Below are 20,222 nucleotides of genomic sequence, written 5' to 3'. Positions count from 1 at the left end.
GATGCGGGGGAGGTAGTTTAGCTCCCGAGCGGGGGCCACGCAGCCCCTTCGAGAGCTAAACAAAGGCTGGTGCTGTGAACGCAGCGCCAGCCTAACTAGCTCCTGAAGGGGCCGCCCGGCCCCTTCAGGAGCTAAGACTGGTGCTGCGTTCGCAACACAGCCCAGAAGCAGCTCTTCCCTGCAGGGAAGAGCCGCTCCTGGGCTGCACTGTGAACGCAGCACCAGCCTTTGTTTAACTGCCAAAGGGGCCGCATGACCCCTTCAGCAGTTAAGCTGCTTCTTCCGAACGGAGCCTCAAGGCTCCGTTCGGGAGCCAGACCACGCCCCCGCATCTGATGTCGGATGCGGGGGCGTGGCTATACCCTGCGTCTGACATCAGATGCAGGGGGCGGGGCTATTGGGGCACCCGCCGTGGCCGCACACAGGCCGCCGGCGGGCTACTACGCTCCTGCACTGTTCTAATCTCTTTCTCTTTCAAGATAGAGGCTAACATAGGGACATAGGCAGCTGCCATATCCCAAGTCAGACCATTGGTCTATCTAGCTCAGTATTGTCTTCACAGACTAGCAGCAGCTTCTTCAAGGTTGCAGGCAGGAATCTCTCTCAGTCCATTCTTGGAGTAAGCCAGAGAGGGGACTTGAAACTTTCTGCTCTTCCCAGAGCGGCTCCATCCCCTAAGGGGAATATCTTACAGTGCTCACACATCAAGTCTTCCATTCATATGCAACCAGGGTGGACCCTGCTTAGCTAAGGGGACAAGTCATGCTTGCTACCACAAGACCAGCTCTCTTCTCATTTATTGTGCATCTGGAGCATGCATTGATAGTTTACCAGGACACTAGTTTGTTAAATGCAAACAGCAGAGCTGAATTGTTGTATGGGTTTGGGCCTAGAAGCGCAATCCAATTTTTAAATATGTAGAACACTAGGAAGCATTTATTAATTCTTACATAAAATTCTAAACATATACAGTTTATTTGGTTTTCTTTAGAGACTAATTATGGTGCCCTGAGAAAGACTTGCATAAATAGCCAAACCTTTATTTGCCTGTGTGAAGTACTTAAATCTACACAAAATAACTCAAATCCATTCTTGCATGTAGCTAGAGACTGAGAAGACGGATGTGTGAATCAGTTTTTCCAAGCAATTGTTGATTTTGCATTGCTTCTAGAGAATTTATTTATTATTACATTTCTATACTGCCTTTCTTTAAAATAATCTCAAGGAGGTGCACACACAGCTTAAAACAAGACTACGAAAATTACACAATTAAAATATTAGCTAGAGTTTAAAAATACAGATCTGATTAAAAAAAACCAAGCACAATATAACCATAAAAGATACAAAGCAGCAGCAATAGAAAAAATCATTGAAAAGCCTGGGTAAAAAGCCAAGTTTTCATACGCTTTCTAAAAGCTGTAATGGAGACCGAGGAGCGGATGGCCACCTGGAGAGGATTCCAGAGTCTGGGGCAACAACTGAGAAGGCCCTGTCCCACGTGCATGACAGCCAAGCCTCCCTCATTGTCAGCAACCGGAGCAGAGCCCCCCCAGATGACCTCATCAAGTGGGCAGCAACCTTTGGGAGCAGGTAGTCACTCAGGTATCCAGGGCTCAAACTGTTAAGGGCTTTAAAGGTCAAAACTAGCACCTTGAATTGGACCCAGAAACAAATTGGCAGCCAGTACAGCTCTTTCAAAATAGGTGTGAGGTGATCCCAGAGGGCAGCTCCAGATAAAATCCTAGCTGTCGCATTTTGCACTAGCTGCAGTTTCTGAGTATTCTTAAAGGACATTCCCACGAAGAGTGCGTTACAGTAATCCAGCTGTGACATGACTAATGTGTGGGTAATTGTGGCCAGATCTGCCTTCTCAAGAATTGTCTTGCTTTCGGGTAACAATAATAATATCATGAAGTGTTCATGTTATTTATTTATACATGTCGGTAAGAGAATAGATGGCTTCCTTTAAAAAAACAACACCAACGGCCATTAATTTCTCTACAGTGGCAATCCAGTGTTTGGAGACAGTCTTCAAAATTAACCTGGAGGATTCTCATCTTGCAGTACCTGTACGCTTGACAGAAATGTTTGAAGATTCTTGTCACAAGGTAAGAACTGAATTAGAGCTTGTATACTTTTAAAATTATTTATCTTAAACTTTATTTAACAGTGAGCATTGTAGTTTTGTGAAGATGCTAGATACATCTAACAGAGAAGTCTTGGCACCCTCACAAAACTACAGTTCCCATGCAACAAAATCCTTACTCTGAAGTAAGTCTCACTTGGGCTGCTCCCACAATGACACCAATGTTGGTTCAGCAAGAAGTGCAGACCCCAGCTGTGCATGGACTTGCGCAGAGTGTGTTGTGCTAATTTGGGGTTTTCCAGCAATCTCTGCTTGGCAATGTACTAATCTAAGCTAAGATCCATAATCTGAGATCTGAAGTGTGCTTGTCGATAGTTTGAAAAGTGCTACTGTATTCAGCGGTACTTCTTCCCAGTTAAGTGTGCATAAGATTGTAGTTTTAATTCTTTAAAGGAAGCCTAAAGAAAACTAATAGTGAAGATGCAGAATTCTTTATCAAATCAGCCAGTACTCAGATAAGAGTGAATCAAATTCCCTGAGTCCAAAGGGAATTTAAGAAAAAGGCGGTGGCGGTGGGGGAGCAACCTCTGTGCTGCTCAGCAAACTGCTTTTAGGAGAGTTTCAAAAGCAGGTTGAAGTAGGATATGCGGTTCAACCATTTAAAAGAAAAACAAGGCAGGAATTCTCCCGAACTATTACAAGCCTCTTGCGTGAGCCTATGCAGCTGTTTGGATCCCAGCCCTTCTCATTAATGCTGTTATACCTTGACATCTTACTTCAATGCCCATATATATATATGCATTGAAGTAAGATGTCATGCCCCATCCTAACCATTTATTTGAAAAGAAAGCCTTTGAGGGTTCCATACGTGGAAAAACAGAAGCTAAAGTAATCTGGTAATTTTTGTGAAGAACAGATTTTGTTTGAAAGAAGGAACAGAGCCTAATGTGAGTGATGTATCCAGCCATTTTGTATCCAGCCAGTGGACTGTTTGGTAGAAACAGTCACTGCTTTAAAAATAGCAAGGTAAAATTGGAGGCTTGCAAGCAAAGAGATTCCCAGCTGTGATTTCAGATAGACTGCATTGCACTGGCATTGGAGTGGCCCTGCTCATGCTGTTCAATGGAGTAATTGTGCCATCTTGCTTAGATTGTGCTTACTGCTCCAAGTGGGTAGGGCTGTGTCAAACCTGGTACTTCTTAACTGCATGTAGTGCCACACTGTAGTATTGAGTGTAACAAGGTTGGAGTGGGCCCTGGGACAAAAAGTGAAGATGAGTCCCTCCCTGCCCCCTCTCTTCTTCAAGAGGCCCGAGCAGGAGAGCATAGAGTAAGCTGTCAGTGGGACATTTTTCCTCCCTCCCGCCCCCCGGCAATTCAATTGTGGCTATGTGCTGTATAAGGTAAAGTGTGCTGTAAGTCGATTTTGACTCCTGGCGCCCACAAAGCCCTGTGGTGTTCTTGGTAGTGAATGCATATCATAAGACAGTGTGGGCAAGCTAGCACATGGCAACTTAGTTGAATATGCCATACTCTCGTGAGTGATTCATGTTACAGATTTGACATTAATGCCTTATAAAATGTAAAACTGCCTGGTTTGTGGTTTTATACTATTCTTGATGATTTTTACATTTGGCTTTTAAAATGTGCATGTTGTTTGTTAGGCCGTCAAGTTCTCATGAGTTTATTGAATGGGCAAATTTTAAACTGTAGCTCTGTGAAATAAGGGAAGAATAGTTTGTTTTTAAAGGCTATTTTGGTTCTGGTGAATTAGTGGAATAAGGGAATAAGGCAAATTTTAATCTGTAGGTCTGTGAAATAAGGGAAGAATTGTTTGTTTTTAAAGGCTATTTTGGTTCTGGTGAATTAGTGGAATAAGGGATAGCCATTCCTTACAAGAAATGAGTAGTAGCTTTTGTTAGTTAAATTTAAATTACTGTGCTTCTCTTAGTATTTCAGAAAGTAGTCAGTATTGAATTTTTGGTAATATATAAAATACCAGCTAACAATGGATACATCAGTGATAGTCTAAAACAAGAATAACATTAGGATAGTTATTAACTGCCCTTGCAAATTTGTTTTTGAAAAAGGGATGCTTAATTTCTAAATTAATACATTTGTATTACAATATTTGGTTACAATCTTTGTGAGGGTTGGCCATCTTAGTTGCATCCTCCTTAGTTAACATTTAGATGTAAACAAGCATATTTTCACCAGATGCCACAAAATCCATCAAACAGATGGTTTGACAATCCTGATAACTTGTTTGGTGGAAAGGTTATCTGAGGTCAGTACTTCCATACTCCCAAATAGGTAATTGTGCTGTCAAAGCTGACTGCATCTGACCCAGTTCAGGATCACTGCAATTGCACATTCAAGGGCTGGATATGGAGTTTGTTTGTTTGTTTATCAAGCAAAATAATAGAGTGGAAGAGTAGAGCTGAATACTGTAGCTGTATATTGTAAATACTTTTCCAGTTCAGAGATTAATTTAATAACTAGGTTCATATCCTTTATCTATTATCTGTTAATTCCTCCATGTATATATTGGTTTATTTCTGTTCATTGGAGAGTTGACCCAGTGTTGCTAAATTTTCATTTAATTATGGTAGATATCCAAATGAAATTTTCCTTTTTTTATTGCATATAGAATGAGATACTGCCTCTCTCAGATTCTTTGCCAGAAGATATTGAGAAAGCTGACCAGTTGAAGGATGAAGGTATATCATTATTATCTATTGTTATAAGATGCCGCCTATGTGCATGATTTTTTTACAAAGAGTTACTCAAGAAGGAAAAAAATCATTCTGACATAGCTCAGGTAGTTTGATTGATGGCCAAACTAAAAACTGGCTTAGGAATGATACACATTTCAGGCTTCTGGCCAGCCCTTTTTAGTAGAGAACTGTTGTATGGTGTGTTAAATACTAGATATTGCAAGAGATTAGTCTGATGTCTGGTTCTTCTGCAGGAAATGAAAAAGCACTGAGAAACTAAATGTGATACATGATCCTATACATGTTTCTTTTGGAAGTAATTTCTGCTGAATTTAGTTCAGTAGGTTGTATATAAAATGTTGAGTATACATTAAATATTGATTAGATGGATTCAGCAAAATATGAGCTTTAAAAATTACATCGCTGGTTACTCCTTGTGACCATTTCCCTTTACACTTTGGCTCCCAGTTTGTGTTCTCCCTTTCATTCTGATATTTTCCAGCTGCTGATATTTTCTAACTAGCCCTGTCATCTCCACTTTGCTAGCCATGCCAGCTTCATTTATCTATATTAGCTTTTCCTACTGGAATGTCCTTATCCCTTTCTATAATATACCTTATGTATAGAATATACGTATTAGCTCTCTTGCAGGGGCAGCTGTCCTTTGAAGCAAACTGGGACAGTAACCTCAGAGGTGTGACTTTAGGGGGGCCTTTTTGGGTGGCAGAATGTGCCCTTGCTGGTCCCCAACCACTCTGTTGCTGGTCATCCTTAAGCAGGAGCTATGTGGCCCCACCCCACGAACAAGTGCTGCTCTTCCGACAAACGGAAGTACTTTTTCACACAATGCATAATCGACTTGTGGAATTCCCTGCCACAGGATGTGGTGACAGCCAACAACCCAGATGGCTTGAAGAAGGCTTTGGATAACTTCATGGAGGACAGGTCTATCATTCGCTACTAGTTGGAGGGCTATAGGCCACCTCCAGCCTCAAAGGCAGGATGCCTCTGAGTACGAGTTGCAGGGGAGTAACAGCAGGAGAGAGGGCATGCCCTCAAGTGCTGCCTGTGGGCTTCCAGCAGCATCTGGTGGGCCACTGTGTGAAAGAGGATGCTGGACTAGATGGGCCTTGGGCCTGATCCAGCAAGGCTGTTCTTATGTTCTCCTCCCTCTCCAGGGGTGCTGGCAGCTATTTGCAGGGTGCCTGCCCTGTGAACAAGTATTGTGGAGCATATGGGCAGGTAGCTGCCTAGACTTCTCAGTTGCTGGGTGCTGTGGCAGTCAGCAACACCTCTTGCTTGCAGTGTTTCCTCTTCCCTCCAGCATCTGGAGAAGTTCAATCACTTTAGTCACTAACAATTTTTTAGCTATTTCATTTCTTGGAATATAGCTATTCTAGGAATAGCTATCACACCTCTACCACCACGTTTGGAGGCACAGCTTTCTCACTGCTGCCACCATGAGTGGAGGAAGAGCTTTCTATTGCATCTAACCTTTTTTCGCTGCCACCAAGTAGACCTTTTTGGTATGGCTGAGTCTACTGCAACAGCCGTACAAAAACTGGTTGATTGATTAAGTGCCATCAAGTTGGTGTTGGCTCTTAGTGACCACATAGATAGATTCACTCCAGGATGATCTGTCTTCAGCTTGGCCTTTAAAGTCTCTCAGTTGTGTGTTCATTGCTGAATTACCAATACTCTAGTAATGTGGAAAGGCTTTATAGGTGTGGGGAGGAGATAAATCAACAACCCTGTAATTTTTTATAACAAGGAAGTTTACTTTTAGAAAAATCAGTTCAATTAAAACATTACTTTTGCAGCAAAAAGTGCAAACTCAGAACAGTTACAGAGCATGTCAGGGGAAATAAAAAGCTGGGAAAACCCATCTATTACCTGGCTGTATACAGTCCCTACTCAGAGTCGTCTGTACTTTTTCACTCCACTGCAGACAGAGTCTTCTTCTTGCTGACTGCTCACTCTTGCCTCCTCTGGATTGCTATGCTGGACTTCTGGACTCACTCTTTTTCTTCTGCAACCTCCAGCTCTGCCTTTCTCCAGCAGACTCTCTCTCTATATGTACATTTTTGCCCCAACAGTTTCTCAGCCCAGCCAATCAGAACAAAGTCCCTCAATTTTTTTTTAAAAAAAATTTCCCTCCAAAAATCAGCTGTCAAACTATAGAAAAACAAGAATGAACTTTTGACCCTGCCAGCACTCTTTGCAAGGCAGGTACATATACACAAAAATCCTATTTACAATAATGCAGAGTTTTTAGGAATATCTTCTTTATATGTATTTCTCCAAGCCGTACCCATCGTTAATCCCATGTTGGCAGCTCTCGCTAGAGTTTGTGAGCAGCTGCCTGGATGGGGACAGGGACGGGGCAAGAAAATGGCAGTGACAAGTGGGGAGGGAAAGCGCCAGCCATTGAGGGAAAGCGCCGGCCAGGACAGCTGGCGAGGGAAAGCAGACTGGGAGGGGGAGAATGGACCCGGACTGAAGGTGGGGGTAAGGAGAACGGACTGGAGCTGAAGGGAGTGGGGGTAAATGAAGATGGGAGGAGAGACAGGGAGAATTGGGGTGCAGGTGTTCTGCGCCGGATCAGCTAGTTAATATAATTCATTTACAATGCAAGGGCTATTTACAAAAAGAAGAGGTTTGGGGATATTAATACGGGGCTTATTTACAGAAACCCAAGAGGTCAAGGCCTCATTCCTCCACAATATGCACCTATAATTTCTTCAGAGTTTAAAATCACATCCATGCCTTATAGCCAGCTACTACAGGAAGGGTGATTTCACATGCAGGATAATTAGAGATTGGTGCCAGCAGGAATTAGTGGAAGCAGTTATACTAACTAGGGATGTGCGAACTGGTTCAAATTTGAACCGGTTCGAATTCGAACCAGGGTGGTTCGAAGGTTCGAGCTGCAGGTTCGAATTCAAACTGAACCAGGGGGTGGTTCGATTCGAACTGGTTCAGACATCCAAAAACTGGTAGGATGGTAGCTGGCACCCAGGGGTACCTGCCACCCAAACCCCAAAGCAATTGGACACTCGTACGATTTTTTTATGAATTTTTGAAAAAAAAATTCTCATAGGGTATAATGGGACTTGAACCAGGCCATTATACCTTATTGTGGAGCACCCATGGGTGCCAACAACCACCCAAACCCTGAAGCAATCGGACAGTACTACGATTTTTTATGAATATTTGAAATATTTTCAATTATTTTTCTCATAGAGTATAATGGGACCAGAACCAGTCCATATCCCCTATTGTGGAGCACCTAGGGGCACAAAAGTGGGGTGGTTGGTAGACAGACAGGGGTGCCTAACACCCACAAAACCCCAAGGCAATTGGACACTCCTCTGATTATTGGTGAATTGTTAAAGTATTTTTGAATTTCTCATAGGGAATAATTAGGATTGCAGCAAATGTATAGCTTCACGTCGGGGGAAAAGGGGTGTTGTAGAGTTGTACCCTCTTTGCACTAGACCACCACTCACTCTGGGCCACCCCAGCACCCCACAAGTGGCTTTAAGGTTTTTCTCCATAGGGAAGAATGGAGGTTTCAGCAGCCCCATAACTGCACTTGGGGGGTGCTGGGGTGGCCCAGAGCGAGGGTGCCAACCACCTCCATGGGTTGCTAACCCATGGGGTACTGGGTTTTGTTGTTTCGGAAGTGTTCTGAGTGTAGATTCTTTGGTAGCATATAAGATTTTCAATGACAAACCATGAATCCACTCTCATTGCTAACCTTAAAGACACATAAACTTCAAAAATCACTTAAAAATCAGCCCTTTGCCCAATTCCTTTCAAATAATTCTGATAGCTACCTGGCCCCCCTTGGGCACTACCACCCACCACACTCTGCTCTTGGACAGCCCTTTCCCCCTGACGTGAAGCTATACATTTGCTGACACCTCCATGCTTCTTTATGGAGAAAAACCTTAAAGTCGCGTAAACTTCAAAAATCACTTAAAAACCAGCCTGTTGCCCAATTCCTTTCAAATAATTCTGATAGCTTCCTTGTCCACCTTGGGAACTACCACCCACCACACTCCGCTCTAGGACACCCCTTTCTCCCCGACGTGAAGCTATACATTTGCTGCAATCCTCATTATTCTCTATGAGGAATTCCAAAATAATTTTAAAATTCACCAATAATCAGAGGAGTGTCCGATTGCCTTGGAACTTTGTGGATAGTAGGCACCCCTGGTTGTCTACCACGTACCCCGCTTTTGCGCCCCTAGGTGCTCCACAATAGGGGATATAGGCTAATTCGGGTCCTATTATACCCTATGAGAAAAATAATTTAAAAATCATAAAAAATCATAGGGGTGTCTGATTGCTTCAGGGTTTGGGTGCTTGTTGGCACCCATGGGTGCTCCACAATAAGGAATAATGGGCTGGTTGGAGTCCCATTATATCCTATGAGAAAAAATAGAAATAATTTTCAAAATTTCATTAAAAAATCGTATGAGTGTCCGATTGCTTTGGGGTTTGGGTGGCAGGTACCCCTGGGTGCCAGCTACCATCCTACCAATTTTTGGGTATCTGAACCAGTTCGAATCTGTTCGAACTGGTTCGAATCCAAACCGAACCAGGGGGAGGTTCGAGCAAAACCAAGACCGAACCACCCCTTCCTGGTTCGAACCTAGTTCGAATTCGAACCAAACGGGGAAAACCGGTTTTGTGCACATCCCTAATACTAACTGGATAGTGGTGACAGGAGGGTTTCAGGACATCTAAATCCTTTACATTTAATAGTAGTAGTAGTACTTATTGCTATTTATATTATTAAGCATATAGCAAACTCTTACAGATGATATTCATCCACATTATAGGCCTTTAAAGCAGACCATAAACGCTACTCCCAGTTTATGGAATTGAGGCATCAAGACCAAGGACTAGTGATACATCCAAGGCTAACAGCCATTTACAATATATTTATTTTATTTATTTAACATATTTTTATACCACCCAAAACCTACCTCTCTGGGCAGTTTACAATAATAAATATAGCATCTGAACACAGATATCTTAGTTATAAATTCCACTCTAGCCTCCTACCTGCACTAGCTTTCAAATTCCACTCAAAGAGTTTTCTTCGTGTTTATGACAAAGCAAATGTCTTTAATTCTGCAACTGAAAGTTACATGTTGTGTTATTCTGCAGCAAAGAAAATTACATGAAAAAGCAAGTATTGTGCCAATTTGTGAGTGTGGCATTGCTGAAAGCAATTTATTTCTAAAAGATAATCACAAAGTATAACAAAGTTGTATACTTACAAGCTGCAGTTTACAGGTCTCTGTGGCTGTCCTTCACATGCAGTGTTCCATCTTTTTAACTATCTACAAATGTTTGTTACAATTTATTTCAGGTAATAATCACATGAAGGAAGAAAATTATGGTGCTGCAGTGGATTGTTACACTCAAGCTATAGAATTAGATCCAAATAATGCAGTCTATTATTGCAACAGGTAAATAAACGTGAAATATTTTGGAGACTATTTTCTAATTATCTCTAGCCTGCTCTCAGCACATGGTTAACAAAGAGCTCTCTAAAACTTGATTTCAAACACTTGATCTTGTTTTTGTCACCACTTTTTAATCATCTCATTACTCCTCGCTTTCTTAAGTATTTTCATTGCAAATTAACCCTGGTGTAGTAGGGTTTGATGAGATGACTTTGCTGAAACTAGGGCTGCAGGGCTAAACCTACTTACTTGAGACTGATGAGGCCTAATATCCAAGAAGATATGATTAGAATTGGCTTGCAAACCAGCTTAAATCTTATGATTTCAATGTTTTGGGTCAAGCTGATGGTTAGACTGAGACCCGTTTGCTTGTTGCTGTTCCTGTTTTTCTAGTACAGCTCTTCTTTTCACACTTCAGAGCTGCTGCTCAAAGTAAGCTGAACAACTACAGTGAAGCAATAAAAGACTGCGAAAGAGCAATTGCAATTGATCCAAAATACAGCAAAGCATATGGGAGAATGGGGTAAGTGAGCAAACTGTTGGAACATTAAATGGTGTTGTCCTAATGTGGTTAAACATCAGATATATCAGACTATCTCATCACAGCTTATAATATGGCCCAAGAGAATTGAAGATCTTTTAGAACAGGCATCCCCAAACTGTGGCCCTCCAGATGTTGCTGAACTACAACTCCCAGCATCCCTAGACACAATTTTTTGTGGCTGGGTATGCTGGCAGTTGTAGTTCAGCAACATCTGGAGGGCCGCAGTTTGGGGATGCCTGTTTTAGAACCTGCCTCATGGGGAAGTAACTTGCCTAGGGAGCAAGAGGTTGCCGGTTCAGATCCCTGCTGGTATGTTTCCCAGACTATGGGAAACACCTATATCGGGCAGTAGCAACATAGGAAAGGCATCATCTCATACTGTGTGGAAAATGGCCTCTCCTGTATTCTACCAAAGAAAACTACATGGTTCTGTGGTCACCAGGAGTCTACACCGACTCGACAGCACAACTTAACTTAACTTTATCAGTTATTCATTCTGCAGACATCTCTTTCAGTGGAGCAACTCTGCAGAGTCAGACTAAGGAATCAAAAAGTGGTGTGAATGCCAGTAAGAACAATTCAGCAACAGTAGTAGTGTTCTTTTATACAGATATGAAACATTAGACTCCTCATAACTTTGCCAGTTCTACCACTGTAGTATAATAATGTAATAAAAACTTCATATTTGACAGTAAAACATCATATATACAATTGCAGTTCTAACTGCAACAGAGGAGTTTTGCTGAATGGGAAGTATTGTGAGTGGCCATATTGGTTCTACAGAAGTGGTGACATAGAATTGGTGGGCTGATCTCTTTTATTGAACCAACAAGTTATTTAAAGTTGTGCAGACCTGAGCTTTGCTAAACTTCTCATCAGGCAAAATAAGTATTCAGAAGAAGAAGAAGAAAAGCTGTAAAGACTCTGAACTGACTTGAAACTGAAAACCTACTGTGCTTCATAAGTTAAACACAGCACTAAGCCAAAGCATTTAATTTTGCTATTCTGTCTTCTGCACATTTACAAAGTTTGCTATATCACCCAAAGGATTTCATAGATGAGAATCAATGCACACTATTTAATATGGACTTTCAATTTACTTTCTCTTCTGTAACTAGAGAATGGGCAACAACCATTTGTCTCTAGCAAAAAAGAAATCTGATTCTGTATCTGCAGCAGCCATTCAGACTGAAATCTAAAATGGCCCTCCAAACCCTGTGATATATTTTCCTATTCTGAATACAATTTTTAAAAAATCTAATTAGGAGTTCAATAGGGAATAGGGAATGGCTTGGTTTGTGCTAGGTAGGGCATTGAGTGACCTAATATGTTGCTATGTAACTGAAAGCCCACTTAAATGAGACGAAGTAGATTTCTTTACTATACGGTACAGTACACTGTGTGAACTATACTATATCATGGATCAGGTCTCTATAGAGCACTTATGGCATAATGGCCCCAGGACCAGTAGCCAAGCTTGAGAGTCTGAAAAATGTCAAGTGTGCAAGATAAAGCCCAAATTGTGAGATAATATTTGATCGTTTATATCTTGCTGTTTCTAAAGAATTGCAGTCAGTGAGCTCTGAAGCTCATAGGTCATAGGAAGCTGCCGTCTACAGAGTCAGACCATTAGTCTATCTAGCTCAGTATTGTTGACACAGACTGGCAGCATCTTCTCCAAGGTTGCAGGCAGGAATATCTCTGAGCCCTATCTTGGAGAAGCCAGAGAAGGAACTTGAAACCTTCTGCTCTTCCCAGAGTGGCTCCATCCCCTGAGGGAAATACCTTACAGTGCTTACATGTGGTCTCCCATTCAAATGCAACTAGGGCAGACCCTGCTTAGCTAGGGAGGACAAGTCATGCTTGCTACCATGCCAAAGATCACTGCAGCTGGGGATGCTGGGAGTTGTAGTGAACAACATCTGGGAATACCTGCTAGAGGGAACACTGGTGGGATGTCAATTAATTGCTCCTGCACTCAAAATATTTCAGGGCAGAGTAATTCCTCAGCTTTTGTATGGGGCAGAGATTTGGGGATGGAATGTGAAAGTGAGTGAGAAATTAGAAATACAGGTAGTCCAGAATAATTTCCTGAGGAAACTTCTGGGCTGTCCCCCCGCGTACCCCTGCTGCGCATCTAAGAATGGAAGTGGGCTGCTCTCAATCTCAGAGTCCATCTGATACTACTGAAAACTTGACAACCTTCCAGAAGACCATCTAGTTGACTCATGCTATTGGCACTACCAAGCAGGGAATCAGTGAGCAGATATGCTGTCCCATATTCTGCAAATATACTGTCTGCCTTCTTTAGAGGCAGAGTATTTATTGTCTTTTAAAATTAGTTAGAGAATTGTATCTGTTAGCCCTGCTGCACATCTGGCTAAGTTGTAGTTCCAGGACTAGCTCTCTTATTTGAGTTGTACCCATCAGAGTTGTAACTACAGTTAAGTATTTAGGATTAGAGGAGGACATTGTTAATTGCATGTCCAGCACTCGTGATTTTGCATATTCACGGTCGGGTAATAAGCACTCGACCTTGGTATATGTGAAAAGAAAATGGGGAGAAAGGGTTAAACCTGCGTATCTGTGGGTTGGGGGTGGCCGGAAATGACCTTGGGTGGGTCATTTCCGGCCGCCATTTGGTTTTTGAGAGCCATTTTTCAGCTCATTCACCCAAAAAAAAAAAAAAAAAAAGGAGCAAAACCAGCTATTTTCGGCTGATTTTCAAAACAGTGGACTACTTGGGAACATGGTAGGGCAATGTTTTATGTTTTGTTTATGCTTTAATATGTGTGTCATGACCTGTGGTTACAATAATAAACTTACTATGTTCTTATGTGCTCACATTGGCTTCCTTTGTTCATATTAGATTGGCTCTGACTTCATTGAACAAATACCAAGAAGCAATTAACAGTTACCGAAAAGCACTGGATCTTGATCCAGAAAATGACTCCTATAAATCAAATCTGAAAATAGCTGAGCAGAAATTAAGAGACATGTCCAGTCCTGTAAGTTAGCTTTCAGCAATTTTTAAAATGTGCTTTTTAAATGTTTGAATGACTCGGTGCTTCTTTCTACATGGTTAATGTGTGTACTTTGTTTTCAGACTGGAACTGGATTGAGTTTTGATATGGCAAGTTTGATAAACAATCCTGCCTTCATTAGCATGGTGAGTGTATGTTTTTGCTACCTTGTTTTATGTACTATTTGCAGAATCATTTTTGTAGAATACCACCTTTCCTTCTCCTCACCATATATAAGTATAGCAGATATACTTTTTTAGTATTGACAAGCCCTGTTGTAGATTATAACTGGTAATTGTCATTATGCTAAAATTCTTTTTTCAGGTCTTCAGAATACATTTCTGCAGCAAATAGTTGTGATGTAATTTTTTAAAAATGGATCTAAATGGTATATAGCCCCATGAAATACAGTATCATGTAACTTGTGATATTAAGACCATGGAATACTTCCCTCCCCACCCCTGAAATTTAGTGTAGGTTAAAAATTTGACAACTGTTTACAATTCTATCAGACAGTGGATTATTACAGACTTGCCCAGCTAAACACTGGCTGCATTACAACTCAAGGTTTCTTATCTATTTCAGGCAGCAAGTTTAATGCAAAATCCTCAAGTTCAACAACTGTGAGTATTAAAATGGAGTACTTTAACTACTGCTGAAAGCCTTGGGCAAAGCACAGAGGATTAGGTTGTTGAATTGCATGAATTTACCTCATGGGAATTCGATGTTCATTACTTTCAGTGGACAGTGACACACCTTAAGAGCTGGAGTGTTATCTGGCACTTTTCTTCCTAATAACAAGCAGTGATTCAGACTCTACAAAGTAAAAATCTAGTTAACTTTTTTTCCTGCGGGGAAAGAAACTATTAGGAAGTCTCTTCCCTTTTCTTCCTAATAAGGGCAATGGTCTCTTCTTGGGAAGGTGACTATAGTTCTGATTTTGAACTTTAGGATCAACTATGATGTTAGAATCCAAGACAAAATGTAATACATGAACAGAGCTTGGATAGGTTAAAGTGGACTAATAGAACAAAACATGTAATTATTTTACCAAATAACTCACTAGGAATTTCTCAAGCAAACATCCCATTGCAGTGACTGAGAGTTGCACAAGAGAGCAGCTGTGCCCTGTGCAAAGATGTGCAGGGGAAAATCAACAGTGGATTGTTCCCATTGATTTGCTTTCTCCCTATAATTAAAATGAGGATGACCTTTAAATTTGTCATTGCTTTCTTAGTAAAAATGAGCAAAAAGCAATCATTTAAAAAAATTCCTATACAGGAGAATCTTGCTGTTCGCAGTTCCGCGTATCTGCGGGTGTCTAATTGACGCCTGTTTTCAGTATCCACAAATATGAAGGGGTAGTGACTACAGAGGCCATTTCTGCCCACCATTTTGTCTCTGGGGAGCCATTTTGGGGTTCCTTTCCTTTTTTAAAAAAAGGACTTTTGGGACTATTTTCCATGATTTTTCACAGTTGGGGGAGGCACTTTGAGGCCTTCCTGAGCACTTGTGGGTGAGGGTATTTCTGATCACAAATAGGCCTCGCAGAGCATGCCACAGTAAGTTTTTGGGGTCTTTTTAGTTTTTGATTTTTTTGGTATGTTTTATACTTCTTTTCCTCCACTTTGGAACCTAATCCCCTTTTGCCCATAGCAATAATGACTTGTTAAGATTTCGTTACTCGCAGCAGTAGGCGAGGAAAAGGAACCCCTGCAAGTAATGAGGTTCTTCTGTATTTCACAATAGTAATGCCATATTTATTGTTCCTAGGATGTCTGGAATGATGACAAATGCTATAGGAGGCCCTGCTGCTGGTGTTGGTGGCCTCACTGATCTCTCAAGCCTCATACACGCGTAAGTGCTTTGATCTATCTACTGCATGTGTAGGTTTACCTGTGCAGAAATCAGTTTATGCTGTTTGAAAAAGGGACCATGTGCAGATTTCTGGAGTTTTTGCTCATGTATCCAAAGAATATTGGGAATCGGAATGCTTGCAGAAAAGGAATGCATCACTCTGACTCTTTCATGTTTGGACACAAGCAGTGTTGGGGGAAGTGGATGATTGGAATAGAGACGGGAGCTACCCTCTACTCCAATCTCTCCTGCTTTCAGGGGAGATCCACTAACACTTTACTTCCTTCTGCAGCAGTCTTAAGAGAGAGGACTGCCTAGGAAAGCAGAAATTACCTCCCTGTTCTTTGTTCCTGCCAGATAAAAGAGTGAGCCAGTATGATCAGCCCACACACCCTGCCTTGCTGTTGAAAACTCTCATTCCATGCCTCTATTCTAAATTATGAAGAATAGTAATGATGTCTTGTAATGACTTTGGCCATCATGATGTGCAGCAGTTGGAATCTGTTTTCCAACTGTGTAAGAAGGGCTGTGGGGCTGCAGGGAGCAGTGTTCCCTCTAAGGCGTGTACACATGCCTGCGCTCACAAGTTTTTTTTAATGTCAGCTTAGTCAGTTTTAGATCCTGCTCAGGTTGAATCAAGAAGGCCCCATTCTGACTGCGGGTGCGCACACACTGCCTTGATGTTCCCACCTAGAACAAAACTCGTTCCACACACTGATGAGGACAGTTTGAGAGAACACTGGCAAGGACACTCCAGCATCTCTGTGGCAACAGTAGTTGTGCAGCAGCGCAGACACAGTGTGGGGAGTGATTTTTGCTGCTCTCCCCTCCCACCTAAAGCTCCTTCTTCTTGCAGGAATATGTCCATGAGGGTCACACAGCTTTCAAGTGGAAAGGGCTTTTGGAGGTGGGAGGGGGAAAGTGAAAGTCACTCTCCCCAACCTGCCCCTGCAGCAGCTTGGCTGTGAAACTAACCATTGCCACAGGGATTCAGGAGGCTCCCTGTAGCCTCCTTACTCTGACCTACTGCTGTGTATCACGTTGGCCACTGTTCTCTTTTCCTTTCTCCCTCCCCTGAGTTGAAGAGGGAAATGCATTAACTGCATAGCAAAAAGAGACTTGGTTGTTTCAAAGGGCCCTTGACGTCATTGACTGATGTCATATTATTCCCCACACCTCTGTATGTTTGCTTCATTGGTTCTGCTTCTCACTTGTTTTTACTGTTTATGGTTTATTATTGCCTTACATAGTGATGTTTTGCACTGCCTCGCATGCTTCAGAAATAAAGAGGAAAGGTGGAATATAAGCATTTTAGAAAACATTTTTCCTTGACAAAGATGTACATGTATTGGCTCCAATCCATGCAGCTGCTTTTCTTATGTTGGTAGCTATTTAAAGCAGTCTTTGATGCCTTGTGTATGAGCATTAAGGCCCAGCTACTTTACCTATCCCATAGTGAAGGACAGCTTTCTAATTTTGTTTTTCCCCATCCGGGGCAAACTTGGAGTGTCTCAACAACTGCTTTCTGATTAGTATTGCAACTTCTTTCAGTTACTGTAAGCACGCCTGCTCAACTTTGGCCCTCCTGCAGATGTTGGCCTACAACTCCCATAATCCTTGGCTATTGGATACTTGGCTGGGGATTATGGGAGTTGTAGTCCAAAAACAGCTGGGAGGGCCTAAGTTGAACAGGGCTGCGTTACTCTTAGCTTTGGCTTGCTATATTTTAAGTACTATGCAATTGTGCCTTCTCCTTGTTTACTGGACTTTGTAACATATTCTGTACAGGGGACAGCAGTTTGCACAGCAGATACAGCAGCAGAACCCAGAGCTCATAGAGCAACTGCGAAACCACATTCGAAGCAGATCCTTTAGTGGCAGCACCGAAGAGCATTCCTGATTCGATAGGCATGTATTAAAACATGGTACTACTAACTCCAAAAGGCATACTGTAGCTAGTAGCAAATATCACCATTGTAATTCTTCTCAGACATGAGATGGGAAATCCTTTTGTGTGTATTCCTTATTGTCTGTTGAAAACAGATTCATTGCACACAGATCTGAACATATCATGTATGTATATTGATGCCTTTGTAAATGGAATATAAATAGAACTGGTGACTTATTAAAATCTCTATGTACAAGGGAGCATTTTCATATCAACAATGGTGTATTACTTTTCATTCTCTCTGAGAGAATAGATTGCGTCCATGCACCAAGGTTGTACACTGAAAGAGAGATTACCAGAGGTGGTGACAAATGCAAAGGAATAGTGCTTGATAGGCCTTGCAATCCTGCATAAAAATTGTGTACAAGATATATTTAATAGGGCAGTCTCTCTCGCACTGGAGGGCTGCCTCCTCCCCATGTAATTCTAGGGGAGACACTAACAGTTTTGCATGTCACATTGGCAATAAACCTAGAGAGGGGCTTGGCTTTTTCCAAAGTGTAGGTCATCACTTGACTTGGGATAGTTGAAAAGGAGGAGTAGAGTAAGGGGTCAGCTCGGTGGAGTTACTTCAGGCTGAGATGTCGGGGCAGGAGAGAAGGAGGATGGTGGGAGAGTGAGCAGGAACTAGCTGGAACTGAGGCATGGGCCTTTGTAGGAACTGGATTCGGAGCATGAAGCTGTGGCGGGGGTCTCTGGGTATGAGTAGGAAGTGGCTTGCAGGTTAGAAAGCATGGGCGACCTGTTAAATTTTGAAAGGAGGCACTACTTAAACTTTTGAGACACTGGTATGAGGCAGTTTGTGGGAGCTGTAAACCCTTGGCCTCTTTTCCTACACTGTTCTTATAATGGGCCTAACACCGTAACCCATTAGTGTTATGATGAATGTATTGACTGACAAGTAGAGGGATAAAAAAGACCATACAAAACTTCTGCTTGAGCAATGGAGGATTCCTAGTGCCAGATCACCTTGCTTTGAAGGGTTCCTTCCCTAGTAGGAAGGATTAGTTCTGAAGAGATGCACAGGACAGTAAGAAAAAACTACAGTGTGCATATTGAGCTGGGAGGTCTGCCAGAAGCATGCAGAGATAATCTGTCTTACACTCATGCTAACTTGACATTTTACCCTGGGAATAACTGGAAAAACTCCACGATGGAATGATATAATTAATAGATGCCATGAACACAACAAATTAGAGTTTTACTGAATTGTATTAAGTAATCTGTGACAGGTTGTTTACACTTTGGTAGCTATCTTTTAAGACTATGCTTCTTACATTAATGTGTATAGCTTGGATGATCTGGTAATATATTTTATTAGCCCCATTGTGTCCCCTTTGCTGTATTTGTATTTCCCTCTCTCTTCATGCTTTGCTATAAACACCACCTGACTTGGGGGGAAAAAAGCAACAGAAGTGAAAAGTCATTCAGGAGGCAAGCGTTCTAGTTAATGATATGAAGCAATATTCATAGGAGGATACTGGAATGTTGAACCGGGAAGAAAGCAAGCAGACTGCTGCGGTGCTCTACCTTCCTTGGTGTTTCGTCAGCTATTCAGCAAAGGAGCCGTTCGGCAGACCTTTATTCGGAATATGCTTGGGCCCTGCTGACTTGCCCTGTTCATATAGCTGTGCCTTCTGTCTCTTTTAAACAAGTGTTCATGTACTTTGGGTGTCTGGTTATGGGCATGAGTGCAGATGCAACACAGTACACTAAGCATACTTATGAGCATATTCTAATCTAGAGGCAAGAGCAGTTGCTGAGTGCACATACTGAAAATACTGATGATTTGGAATATAAAGCATATAAGGCTTAAAGCTAGTTCTAGAGGTGAAAATACAAGCTGCTTAGCATACTAATTAAACATTCATTATAAATGGCAGTAACTGTACACTAAGTGGCTCTGAAATCATTGGGGCAAAGATACGCTCAGTTGTAACTCAACTTTTGCTACTGGAGTTGGTCAAGTTCAATGAACACAGATGGTCTCTCTATGGGCCATAATCAGGCCCTGTATAACCAATCACACAAAATGATTCATTTTAAAATACAAAATAGGGAGTAGAGCTGCCCTTCTTACGAAAGGCACTACTGCTTTTACAATGTGAGTGAGGCCAATAGTTTCTCAAAAATGCATATTCCAGAAAGCAGCACTTCAGTTAGCAGCTATTCACATTCCAATCAGATTCATTTTCAATTTTCCATTGAAGATCCATGAATCAGTCTTGTGTTGTTTGGAATAAGCGTAATAAAGGAAATTTTAAAGATACCAAATCTCTTTTATTTACAACTATTTTCTAACATTGCCTATGGTGTTTACTTCCCATTCCTTAAAGAAATTTAATTCACTGTAACAAGTTGCCTAAGCCAGAGCTAATAGCTACTGTATTCTGTGAACCCTAGTACCGTGTTTCCCCCAAAATAAGACAGTGTCTTATATTAATTTTAGCCCCCAAAAATGCACTAGGATAATTAGCGGTACATCAGAAATTACTGCTAGGTCTTACTTTCGGGGTAGGTCTTACGTTCGGGGAAACACGGTATTTTCCACTCAAGCTGTATCGG

General features: G+C 41.7%; 1 protein-coding gene across 2 annotated transcripts in view; it reads left to right on the top strand.

Moving 5' to 3' along the window:
• Positions 1 to 19,931, top strand: part of SGTB (small glutamine rich tetratricopeptide repeat co-chaperone beta) — a 37,334-nt gene extending 17,403 nt beyond the window's left edge. For both annotated transcript variants that reach the window (XM_053296583.1, XM_053296584.1), the window contains exons 3-11: positions 2,005 to 2,108; positions 4,736 to 4,805; positions 10,189 to 10,288; positions 10,704 to 10,808; positions 13,699 to 13,837; positions 13,936 to 13,998; positions 14,438 to 14,475; positions 15,626 to 15,709; positions 17,498 to 19,931. In XM_053296583.1, the coding sequence (XP_053152558.1) occupies positions 2,005 to 2,108; positions 4,736 to 4,805; positions 10,189 to 10,288; positions 10,704 to 10,808; positions 13,699 to 13,837; positions 13,936 to 13,998; positions 14,438 to 14,475; positions 15,626 to 15,709; positions 17,498 to 17,609 (815 nt within the window). In that variant the 3' untranslated portion in view covers positions 17,610 to 19,931. The remainder of the gene's footprint in view (positions 1 to 2,004; positions 2,109 to 4,735; positions 4,806 to 10,188; positions 10,289 to 10,703; positions 10,809 to 13,698; positions 13,838 to 13,935; positions 13,999 to 14,437; positions 14,476 to 15,625; positions 15,710 to 17,497) is intronic.
• Positions 19,932 to 20,222: the final 291 nt, after the last annotated feature.

Source organism: Hemicordylus capensis, chromosome 2 (genome assembly GCF_027244095.1).
Source record: "Hemicordylus capensis ecotype Gifberg chromosome 2, rHemCap1.1.pri, whole genome shotgun sequence".
In the NCBI taxonomy this organism is placed as follows: Eukaryota; Metazoa; Chordata; class Lepidosauria; order Squamata; family Cordylidae; genus Hemicordylus; species Hemicordylus capensis.
This window is presented reverse-complemented; position numbering and strand designations above follow the sequence as displayed.